The sequence below is a fragment of the Ruditapes philippinarum genome, unplaced genomic scaffold (genome assembly GCF_026571515.1).
Source record: "Ruditapes philippinarum isolate M1 unplaced genomic scaffold, ASM2657151v2 ctg3839_1_1_1_1, whole genome shotgun sequence".
Classification (NCBI taxonomy): Eukaryota; Metazoa; Mollusca; class Bivalvia; order Venerida; family Veneridae; genus Ruditapes; species Ruditapes philippinarum.
This window is the reverse complement of record NW_026866217.1, coordinates 1-13,338: the sequence shown is the minus strand read 5'-3', so window position 1 is coordinate 13,338 and position 13,338 is coordinate 1. Positions and strand designations below refer to the sequence as shown.

The 13,338-nt window shown below is 31.5% G+C and overlaps 1 protein-coding gene across 1 annotated transcript; it reads left to right on the top strand.

Moving 5' to 3' along the window:
* Positions 1 to 1,103: 1,103 nt before the first annotated feature.
* On the top strand, positions 1,104 to 9,341 carry LOC132731762 (zinc finger protein 771-like). The gene is made up of 5 exons (XM_060718013.1): positions 1,104 to 1,174; positions 2,397 to 3,118; positions 5,235 to 5,367; positions 6,674 to 6,841; positions 8,199 to 9,341. The coding sequence occupies exons 2-5, from the start codon at positions 2,414 to 2,416 to the stop codon at positions 8,687 to 8,689; spliced, it is 1,497 nt and encodes a 498-aa protein (XP_060573996.1). The 5' UTR covers positions 1,104 to 1,174; positions 2,397 to 2,413; the 3' UTR covers positions 8,690 to 9,341.
* The last annotated feature ends 3,997 nt before the right edge of the window (positions 9,342 to 13,338 follow it).

The following is a 13,338-nucleotide window of genomic DNA, read 5'->3' as shown; positions in this document are numbered from 1 at the left end:
CCGAAATAGTAGATCAATGTGACATCATTCGGAGAGAAACATTTCAATCATGTCCAGTAAGAAAGGGGTAGTCATTCACCCTCTGTAGTCCGGTAGGTATTCGGGTACTCGTGTACGATTAATAAATGTCGACCGGTATACACATCCATCGTACGGTGAATGTAGGCGGAAACATGCTACGCTACAATTAAACATGTCTCGGTATAGCTTGCTGTATATGTAAATTATGTAAGTGTTCAAGAAAAGGGTGAAATTTAAATATAAAAGTAAAAATGAAAGTTCTGACAACATAATGTTCTTTAAAAACCTTTAAACTTGTGAAAAACATATAAATATTGCAGAAAATAATGTTTTAAAGCCATAATCAAAACAATTTGAATTCTATATGTAGGGTATACGGGCAATCCGTTCAAGTCAAGTCAAGTAAATTTTATTTATAAGTCGGATACATATAAAAAATTAGTTTATTTGATAAATAACAAATCTAGAACTCTAGCTAAATACATTGTCAAATCATACTTGTACAGACGTGAAAGCATTAATTTTAGAGATAAACTTATAGTTATAGCTACGATTTTTTACAAATGAATTTGTTAATATATTTACTTAAGACTTTATGTAAATATTTCATGTTTATTGAAGGTGACTTATAGGCCCATTGGGCCGGGTGTATTTAATATGTTGTATTATTTGAATTTGTAAAATATGTTTACACATGTCACTATAATAAATAATTACTTACTTACTTACTTTATAACGATAAACATAAGCTCTGATGAGCTTTTTACACCGACTACCGTCGGCTATCGGACGGTATTTGCAATGGTATGGCATGTCTTTTTCCTCTTCTGTCCCCCATTTTCCCCTTGTTTTCTATGTGAATTCCTTGCCCTCTTCCCCTACCTTTTCTTTGTAGGAATAATATACTTTAAAATCATAAATAAATTTATTAAATAAATAAATAAATAAATAAATAAATAAATAAATAAATAAATAAATAAATAAATATCTTATTTAAATAAATAAATAAATAAATAGGATCTACTGTGTAAACCTTTCGCTCACTAATTGTGTTTATTTCGTTTATAATACTATAATATACGTATTCATTAGACATTATTAGAGTTATTCCCCCTTATGCAAATTACGCCATTTGTTTGCACATAAGTGAAAGGTAAGTGACAGATGTTTATTTATGAATTTTCAAGTTGAAACAATAAATGTCTAACTTATTAATACAATAGAAAGTTTGTATATGATTATTTGCTATGAACACTGTAAATCTGACTGACATTTTGTTTATCACTTGGCCTATAGGCCTATCTGTTTACGTAATTTGTATGTCAAATTGTGTGTACATGATGTCGCGATTACCCACTTGTCCCGTATTTTATCTTCCAAATCCAAGGTCGCTGGTAAATGTGTAATTGTTTAAGGCATTTAAATGATATTATTCAGTGATTATCGTTTCATACCGTTATAATTGATACCTAATTAAGAATTAGTGGTGGCATAGCAAACAAGTTAAAGTGATCATCTGCTCATAATGTGTTTAGTACCACACTGGACACCAATGTCACAGGGTAGAATTATACCTACAAACTTTTGGTGTAGGTTTGTTAATTTAATATAATACAAAGAAAAAGCCTAAAATCATAAATACATGATTCTATAAATAGAACATTCCATTGTGCAAGATTTATTGGCACTTGGTGTTGATCGATTTCCGCCATCTTGTTTTAATATAGCAAATTTATCAATTTTACGTTTCCAAATGTGTTTGCATTTTTACCCATTACTGTACTGATAATACATTTGTAATTTACATCTTCCTAATCTCCATTCTTTTTCACATATTTACAAGATATTTTTCATCCCTTCTTTTTATTCTTGTGACAAAGTTAAGATACATGTAACATGGTAGTGTGCGTATCTGTAAATTTTCTTGTGTTAAACATGTCAGAAAATACAAACAATAGACTTTAAGGAAATAATAATTATTAAGAAAGTGTCAACTTTTTGTGCATTTCTACTTGTAATTGTTGTATCATATATTTGATGGTTACTGAAAAACTGTAAATTGATACTTGGTTGAATAATTGCTTTATGGTTTAATGTTTAAACTGCTTTTTTGTTTAAAATAGACTTTTTATAGCAAAATGTAAAGATAAAGTTATAAACTAGTTGTTATTATATTTGATATGTCTTTCTTAAATATTGATATGTTTGGTACAGTGAAATAAAAAATCACATCCCAAACAAAATAATCATTTAAAATTAAGACAAGATAAGGTTAACCAAGATCACTTGCATCAGGTGAACTTTTGCTTCTGTCACGTTCAGTGTAATGTGATATTTGTATAGCACCTGTAGTTATGTGTTGTTTTTGTTTTCAGATGTAGGTTAATGAAGTATGGAAAATGATTCAGCTGGAGGAATACAAACACATCTTGTGAAGTTTGATCAAATAACTGTGAAACAAGAAGTTATAGATGGAGGATATAGTGTAGCTGTCCCCGGTAGTAAATTATGCTGTGATAGACGTCAAGATCAATGTGAAATTTCAGACAGTTATCTCACAAGAGATGAAAATAATGCCCAATGTTTAGATAACATTTGTTTATCTTTTGCCAGGCCAAAAATTGAGACTGAAATTCCAGTGAAAAATGAAGAATTTGAACAAGGAAGGAAAGAACCTGAAAACAAGATTAAAGGACACGGCAGTGAGACAGAAATAAAAAAGGAACATGAATATGATAATACTATAGAATTTGATAACACTAACTTAATAACAATAGAAAAAGGGTCTGTAAAGCTCGAAAGAGCAGTAGATGTTAAGATAGAAAAAGCAGATGAAACATATGAAGAAACCGTGGTTGCTTACCAGCAATCAAATGCTGGAGGGGTTAAGGTTGAAATTGTTGAAGCAACAGAAACTAACAAGAGTGTTAAAGATGACAAAGTGGCTTGTTCTCTGACAGGCAGTAAAACAGAAGGTGTAATTGAAGGTGATGATGATGGTAATGTACCAGGTATGGTTACAATGGAAGAATGTACAGGGAGAGAAGATCAAGCTCAGATGGAAAAGAAGGGCTATTTGTGTAAAGTGTGTAAAAAGGTAATTTATTTCATGATGATTTTAATATTTTATTTTTATTTCAAAATGATTAAATGATTATTTTATCACATGTAATAACAGTAATATTAAAGGGACTCCACTGAGTGAGGTGTTTTGACATGAATGGAACTGGAAATATTTGTTTTCGAGATTTATGCTCCATATAATGCAGGTCTAGACAACTTCTATGAGAAATCTCTGATCATTCATTCACTTTGCCAGTACTGAATAACTAACTATTCTATTTGTGAAAAAGACTCTAAATGGAAAACTGTTGCAATGCTTTTCACTCAAATGGGGCTGAAAATAGAACAAAAATACAATTTCCAATCTTTTATGGTTGTATTTCTTAATAATATTTTGAATATCTTTATGTTTTTTAATTGCCCCAGCTGATCTTTGTAAGAAATTTAAGTTTTATGTTTTTAGATTTTTTGACCTCAGTGGAGTTCCTTTAACATATTGTGGGGTGGTTTCATGGAAATGAGTCATGCATTCTCATTTCTTATAATATGTAGAAATCTTAGCATTTGATGTTGACTTTCTTTATTTAACAGAACACAATCATGAACTTCTCTAGTTGCAAAGCAGGGCAAGTGACGAGTTCATTACTCAAATTTAATTGGTTAAGGCCTAAAATATAGTAGTGTTTGTTTCCCTTCCCACTATTTACCCACAGAAATAAGTACTACTCCCAAAAATGTTGCCAAAAATGTTACTTGTTTTTTTTTTACTATTTTTTTACTAAGCATGGAAGCAGAGTCTTCCAATAATGGTTACATCTTTATATCTGTCTTTGGTCACATCTTTAAATCTGTCTTCAGTCACATCTTTATATCTGTCTTTGGTCACATCTTTTTATATCTGTCTTTGGTCACATCTTTTTATATCTGTCTTTGGTCACATCTTTATATCTGTCTTTGGTCACATCTTAATATCTGTCTTCAGTCACATCTTTATATCTGTCTTTGGTCACATCTTTATATCTGTTTTTTGGTCACATCTTTTTATATCTGTCTTTGGTCACATCTTTATATCTGTCTTTGGTCACATCTTTTTATATCTGTCTTTGGTCACATCTTTATATCTGTCTTTGGTCACATCTTTTTATATCTGTCTTTGGTCACATCTTTATATCTGTCTTCGGTCACATTTTTATATCTGTCTTCAGTCACATCTTTATATCTGTCTTTGGTCACATTTTATATCTGTCTTTGGTCACATCTTTATATCTGTCTTTGGTCACATTTTATATCTGTCTTTGGTCACATCTTTATATCTGTCTTTGGTCACATCTTTATATCTGTCTTTGGTCACATCTTTATATCTGTCTTTGGTCACATCTTTATATCTGTCTTTGGTCACATCTTTATATCTGTCTTTGGTCACATCTTTATATATGTCTTTGGTCACATCTTTATATCTGTCTTCAGTCACATCTTTATATCTGTATTTGATCACATCTTTATATCTGTCTTTGGTCACATCTTTATATCTGTCTTTGGTCACATCTTTATATTTGTCTTTGGTCACATCCACATCTTTATATCTGTCTTTGGTCACATCTTTATATATGTCTTTGGTCACATCTTTACATCTGTCTTTGGTCACATCTTTATATCTGTCTTTGGTCACATCTTTACATCTGTCTTTGGTCACATCTTTATATCTGTCTTTGGTCACATCTTTATATTTGTCTTTGGTCACATCTTTATATCTGTCTTTGGTCACATCTTTATATCTGTCTTTGGTCACATCTTTATATCTGTCTTTGGTCACATCTTTATATCTGTCTTGAAAGTAAGTATACAAAGTTAGATATATGTTGAATAAGTACAAAGTCCTAACCAAACTGGCATGGGTCACGGGAAGGGGAATAAACATATTTTTTTAGGCTGGCCTTAAGTGATTGATTTTAAATAAACTAATCAAGGTGTATGAAAAATTAGGATTTACTTCACATGTTACCCTAAAAATGTTACAGTTTGAATAAACAATCTATATTACAAATTCAACCTGCACATTTTAAACTTTGAAATTTTAATTATTATGCATAATATGTTCTAACTGTAAATCTCTGAATTTTCAGATATTGTGGTTTATTTTTTATTTTCAGACATTTATTAAGAAGAGTAGTTTAAGCAGCCATGAAATAACACACACTGGGGAGACACCTTTCAAATGTCAATTCTGTAATAAAGGTTTCAATGTACGAAGTAATCTGAATGTTCATCTGAGAATACATACAGGTATGCTTACAATAATGGCAAATATAACACCTTGAGCTGTAAAAATATGAGTAATAGTATTAAAGTTGTATTGGGCTGCTAGTAATTTGTAGAATGTTTTCTAATACAGTCAAAACTGACATAGTGACCCACTGTATTCAGTGACTTCCTGTCTTATGTGGCCCTGTTCTAGTTTGATTTCGGCTATTAACAACTCACTGTGCACCATGTTACATGACTTAAGCGACCATGATTTGTATTGTCCTGAACATGCCTAGCAATGTTTTCAGGGACTTTATTATGAAAGAAAACTTTCCTGTCTGGTTAATAAATTTCGGAAACAAAGAAAAAACATACATATACAATATTATTCTGACATTATTTGAATAGTTTTATAGGCACTAATTCTTTAATAATAAATTTAACAATCAAATATTCTATTACATTGTAAATGAATACAATTTTTAACACTGTACTCACTTTTAATGCTCTTACCATAAATAGATGTTTTAACACTACATGTATATGCTCTATTATTATTATTGAACTATTTTATTAGATGTTTGACAGTAAACTTGTATCAAGAGATGCCCTGTCTGATGTGACCTTGAATATGTGTATCTGAATTTGCTTTTTTGTTTTATAACTGATACATACCATCTGTGACAACTTTGACAAGAAATTATCTCTATTGCTGTATATTGTACTCAAAATTTGTTTTTAGTTCAAGCAAATTTGATAATGTACATTTTTTGTTTTAACCTTTTACCCCATGAGCATATTGTGAAAAATGACCGTTTTCATTGAAAAGCCTCCTGTTACAAGTTCCAACTGCTATAAAACTATGAAAAATGCTTCAATACTGATGAAACTTGGCACATATGTTGACTGAACCATAACATCTGTAACAACAAAGCCTGTCACATGTCCAAAATTTTCTTGGCGATGAGAGGGACTGCCGCCCCCCCCCCTTCAAACTCCCCAAACAGAAAGGGGCACATTCCCCTTCTGGCAACCCCCTGATGTATCATTTTGATGGGGGCGGCGCCCAAAAAGTGGTCACTTTTTTAACAACATTTCTCAAATGAAAAACAGTGTATGGGGCCTAAATAGGGCATTTTTGCATTGTTTGAGGCATCAAAAAGGGAGTGGGGGGACAAAAAGCCGTCAAAACACGTCTATATGAGGGAAAAGGTTAAACAAAGTTTGCAACTTGTGAAAAACATGCTCTCAACTCAATCTAGAGGCAGAACAGCAGTGTATGGGCATAGACCCCTTGAATGTTACAAATAATTTAATTCTTGTAATTTTTTATGTACCATCACAGGTCAGCGGCCTCATGTGTGCGAAATTTGTCAGAAAACTTTCACGCAAGCTGGACAACTTAAAACACATGAGAGAATACATAAAGGAGAGAAACCATACAGATGTAACATGTGTACACGAGCATTCCGCAGTAGCAGTGCTTTAATTACACATCAAAGAACACACACTGGTATATACATGTACTGTTAGTTTAATGTGCATTAAATAATTGTTTTATGGTGTAATGGTGATCAGTTTGGTAACTATGGTTTTATGGGTCTTCCATGGCTAAGTGGTTAAGGTTGCAATTATTAAATTATTGTTTTAATGGTGTAATCATTGTAATGTTGACCAGTTTGGTAAATATTGATTTGTGGGGCTTCCTTGGCTAGGTGGTTAAGGTTGCTAATTTCAATCACTTTCCCTTTACTGCTTTGAGTCCCAATCCAACCAGGACTTTGGATTATTACATGTAAGTGATATACCAAGCTAGCCTACAATACATCGGTGGTTCCACTCAGGTGCCTGCTCATGTCAGAGAATACTAAATGGAGGAGCTCTGACAATAAAACTGAACCAGTGAAGCAAAAAGTCACCATATGACCTTAACATTGTCAGTCTCATTTGCAACCTTTATAATTATAAATAAATGAAATCAAATCTATCTGACACATAGTTAGGTTGTTATATAACAGAATAAAAAGTTTATGTGTAAGATTTCCAGTAATATCAGAGGTAAACTTTGAATTAAGTTGAAGGTTAAAACAATGCCATGTGAATGCTTAGAGTCACGTCTTTAATTAAACATGAAATATAATATCCCAGCCTTTATATGATGTATGTGTAAAAAATACCAGACAACTAGGATAGAATTGAAGAGGAAAAATATTGTTTTACTTTTAAAATACACAGAAATTTGAGTATGTTTATGTGATGTGAGAATTTATAAGTAACATTTAGTTCATGTATTGTAGTAGCGTGGTGTTGTTGAAATTATCTGTAATAAAAGACTGAGCGTGATACAATCTCTTCATGATCGTAAAGAAAAAATTAAACATGAATGCTGGAAAAAGTGACTTTGATATATTTTGAAAGTGACTTCAAAAGTGTTATATCACCATGTTTGAAACTAGTGAAATACAGAATTTAGGTTCCTGTTGGCTGCATGAACTCCTTTTACATATTTGGCATCACTGCAAACAAAGATGTTTATATCCTCATTTAGATGGGCACCATTTTAAGATAAAAAACAAACAAATGTCCACTATCATATTTACTGATTTTGGGAGGAAAGCCTTTGTGGAAAGTTTTTTTTTATATGTTCTACTAATGATTTGAATCAAGGTATTCTTGTAAGCTTTTATGCTTTGATCAATTTCTGTAAGATAAGAAAGAATTTGCCATGATTGTTATTTCTATAGAGTACATGATCATCAAGCAAGGCCCTGTTTAGCCAAACTTTGAAAGTGGATTTAACAAAATAAACTCCTTTTATTGTATCTGTTCAGAGGATTATTTCTCTTTCATTCTTTTTGTCTGTATTTCAGGAGAGCGTCCATTTCCATGTGACATTTGTTCAAGGTCATTCTCAACTTCGACGAGTCTTAAAACACATCGCATCACACATAGCGGTACCATGTTGTACGACTGTCCTGTCTGTGGGCGGCAATTTAATCGTAAAAACAACCTCAATGTTCACATTAAAAGGCATAATAAAAACAGAAGGTTTTCATGCCCCAAATGTAGTAATGGGTTTGTCATGAGAGCCCATCTTACAGCGCACTTAAAGCGGACTCATAAATTCGAACTGAGTGCCGATCAATTGAATAGTCCTGAATTCCTAGATAGTACTGAAGAGTTACACAGTGAAGCGGAAATAGGGGAAGATTCTAATATTGGAGGAGAACTCAAATACAGCCAAGATATAGATATGAAAATTGAAGATGAGTGTGATAGTCAATCAGTAGATTGTGATAATAATGGGTATCCAGTTAAGGGTATTAAAAGTGAGGTACACGAAATAGGTTATATGACATAACAATGATATGGAGTGACATGAAGTTTGAAGCTATTTTTATTTTCGGTGATATTTTATTATTCGTTGGAAAGTGCGCACACGTTGACATACAGATTTGGTTTGGAGCTATGATCTGGCATATCAGTTACCCCAGCTACGATGAATTTAAAATCGATTTGTACCATCGCTACACAGAATCTAGTTTTTTCATCTTTTCAGTTAAAAAAAATCATCGTAAATATGGACTAGCAGCTTTCAAATTTGTTTCTTGTTTTGATCTCAGACATGTTCAAAATTCAGAGACCTAATATCTTTTGCGATAAGCTAGTGCCTTGCCATATTTCAAATATTTTTCTTGTCTGTAAAATTATTTTTATCTTGAATATATAGTTCAGTCAAAATATATAAGACTATATATCATGAAGAATTGAATAGTCTAGAATGATAAAAAGCTACTTTGTCAGTTGTATCATTTTACTGTCTACACAGAATCCTGATAAATTTTCTTTAATATTTTTTGAATTTCATGTTTTTTATATTTGTGTTGTTATATGATTTAGGTCCATAAGGCAAGCAAGGCTTGGTGCACTTTTAATCAGTTTTAATTAAATTTGTTTTTTTTTATTGTTACTGTCTGTTTCAATACATAATATCACAGCTAATTTTTGTTTCTCTTTCTTTGTTGTTATCAGTGAAACCTGTATCATATGTTGTGCATTGAGCTTCTTTTTCATTGGTATCCCAACAATCTGTATGTCGGCGATTTAAAAGACCTATTAAGCCTCCAAAATGATATCATTTTTATTTCTCAAAAACCTTTTCTTTCTTTTTTTCTTGTCACAGTTTCCAAAAGGTAACTCATTGGCCATCTCAAGGAACTTTCTTCTTTTGCTTTTTTTTGCTTTTTATACGCCCGTTTGAAAAGCGGATCATATTATAGTCCCCCCCCCCTGGCGACCATCTCCTACATGCATGGAGGAATTTTAATGAAACTTCAAAGAAATGTTCAACACTCTGACACATAAATCCAGTCTCAGGTAAAGGTCACACTTGGAGATCATTGAAAAACACTTATCCGGAGCAAAACCTCTACATGCAAAGAGGGATTTCAATATACTTTGGCACAAATATTCACCATTGAAAGGCGGAGTGTCACATGCAAAATTTAGGTCCCTGCAGCCAAGGTCAAGGTCACACATAGGGATCAAAGTTCAGATAAAAATGTATTCAGACGATTTAGTCATCATTTATTAAGGGATTGAAACACAAATGGTCATTATCATGACTACAGGTGCTAGTTTCTTAAGTTGTCAAAGATCGAACATGCTATAAATTTATTATAAAGCATTATTAAACACATGTTTGATCTTTCTAAAGAATTTAAAAATAATCGATTTCTGAAGTGTAATGTGCCTTTAATATTGAAGCCTGGTACTGACATTGAAGACAATTTACTTCTATACAGACTCTTCGTTATTCATTCCTTATTTTGTTCACTTTTTAGCTCACCTGAGCAGGTGAGGTATAGATACCAGCTGTTGATTCATGTCTCATCAACTTGTGCTAACATTTACCCCAATAGTGTCGATTGATTTTAGTGCCATCTGATGTCTAAATCATGATCGGCATAATTCCTTATTATGATTAAATGTTTTGTCCAGACTGAAAAGTGGAAGTCCATTTAAGATATTTAAGGTAGTAAAAATTAGAACATTTCTTAAACCACCAAGCTAAAACTATACCTCCTTATTTTGATGTTAAGAAAAGAAGAAAAATTATTAGGTCAACTGAACCAGATTACAAACGAAAATACATAATTATGACATCTGCTCTTTGAATACTTGCAGAGATATTAATTTTTTTAGTATTTTTTTTTTCTGAATAATATTTTTTTGCAGCAGAGAGGACGGGAATGTAATATTCTGTATGTATAAGAATTATTTGTATTTTTTTTGGCCAAAAACAGTTCCACATGTTTAATATTTGTACCAATTTAGCATGATAACTTTAAACCATATAGAAGAACACTTATAGAACCCTGTTGGTTTACGTTTTACAAAACGTATGATGACTAAATAATGAAGTTAAAACAAATGTTGGATATATAAAATTACATATATCAAGTTTATATATCCAACAAAGAACATATTTGTCACATGCCCAAAGCTTATGCTTGAAACTACATAAAAGTTGTTTTTTTTCTAACATGGCAAGTGATTTCCTACCATTCACCATACCAACATTGGGGAAAAAAAAATGTAATTAACCTTAGTAATGTTATAGTTAACTGAGAGCTTTCATTTGACTCAATATGATACAATAGTCATTTGTTTTACAAAAGAAGATTTTTGTAGCGGAAGTTGAAATTTACACCTGAGCTTTTGTAAAGAAACTCGTATTCTCTTTTTGTGGAACATCATTAGATTTGAGATGGACAGAGTATTGTATGAATGACACTTTTTATTATAATATTTTGAAATCATAAATGTAAAAGACGCTTTCATTCATTAGACAAAATGAATAAGCCAGATGTGAACATTATATTAATCTACAGGTAGCTTCTTGTGAGTTTTTCAAAGCTAGAAATAGATAAAGACCTTTAAAAAAACATCTTCTGGTGTATGTTTAATGGATGGATCACCACTGAACAGTGTAACACATACTTAGTTCTCTATCAATGTATAACAAAATAACTGCAATTATAAGCTAGAGATGGCTAAAATGCCCTTTTATTCCAAATGAAAATGTCTTCTTCCTGATGAAACTCTACCAACTCAAAAGTATGAAAATTGAGAGAGTTTTAGTTCATATGCACTGCAATTCTCCTTTATAAGATATATCAATAGATAAAGTTATAAATTTCAATGTCTTCTTGAGTTATGCCATGTAGAAAAATTTAAGTTTTAAGTTTAAAAATATCAGACAGTTGAGACTATTTGGCACTGCAGTTTTCTTTATAAGATTTAACCTCATAAAATTTTAGGTTTTTAACTAAAATAATTTTTAAGTTGTATACTTCAGACAATTTTTTATAGACAAAATTTGGAAGGCAAAACCTACTCAAAATCCTTCTGTTTTTAGTGGGATCCCTTTATCTTCAATGGGAGATAATAAGTTAAGGTTGGATTAGATATTTATTCTTAAGGATTCAAAGACTAAAAAGCAGATGTATACATAAATAATTTATTTGCATAGACTACACTAGGTAGTAACAGCATTTCAACATGATGAAGGCAAAATGCTAATCTTGTTTGTACATATACACAAATTATATTAACACATCTGTACATATTATAAACTGTGTTAACATATTTCATTAAGATAAAATACTGACTCACTCATTAAAATTGCTAGATCAATTTAGAACTGACAACTTTTTACAGATTCAAAAGTATATTGATGCAACCTGTTCTCTTAATTCATAGCGTTATTCATTGTGTTAAAACCTAATTTCTTAAAATTCTGTATTTGTTAGGTTTTGATGCTGATGTGCTGATTATTAAGTAAAATTACTACCACTGAACAGCTCTCCTTCTTAACCTACTGTAACCGAAAGTGATCAGCCTTTGCCACCAGTATAGAACCAGGCCAGCCTGTACATCTGTGCAGTCTGATGAGGCTCTATACTGTTGGCAGCTTAACTTTTGTATTTTGATATTGAAATCCCTTGAATTTTGATGGACTGTTCAAATTCAAAGCTGGACAGATCCATTATAGAAATATAGCAGATTATGGGTAAATATAAAGGATTATTTAATTTTATCCATGAAAATTGGTGTTATATCAGTCAAATATATTTCATATTTTTTTTAAATAAATATGAAATATAAATATGAAAGTGGGCCGAGTCAAAACTCATATTTATTTTAAGGGACTTCTTTCGCCGTTTTGTTTGAAAAATCTGATAAATACAAAACAACTTTTTCTTGAATATTGTTTTGAAAACTATCTAGCATGATAGAAAATGGTCTAACTAAGAAAATTAATCCGACTGAATTAATTACTGAATTAAAAACACCAATATTTTTAATTCAGTAATTAACGCTGTACAGACGTTTAAAGAGTTGTTTACATGACGTCACAATGTAGCGCCAAACAGCGCGTGCTTACGCATAAATTACTGCGCGCTGTACAATTGCAGTTGGTAGCAAGCAAGGGGGTTCGTTACCATTTTCTTTGATAATGAAATTAAATAAAAAGGTTATTTTTTCGTTTTTTGTGAAATATGGTATATATTTTCACTCAACATGATAAAATGCCACATATTTTCACTCGCCGTACCGGCTCGTGAAAATATGTGGCATTTTATCATGTTTCGTAAAAATATATTCCATATTTCACGCAAACGAAAAAATATCCTCTTAATATCATTTACAGAGCTTCAAACTCTGCCATTTCAGTTATTGTTTTTTTTTTGTTTTTTTTACACTTGCTTACAAAGTTTTTGTAAAGAATTGTCAATCTCAGATTAATAACAAGCCCTTTTCAATACTTAAGCCAATCAAAAGTCAACACTTACTGAAGGAAAACCATAAATAAATGTAAAATATTACAATTATGTCGAAAAAAACTTTGAAGGAGAGCTTTCAGAAAATATAGCATGTAACCAAATACGTGTAGTTCTTGCACGGTTTAGAAATAAAAATAAATTAACAGTATCATTTAATTAA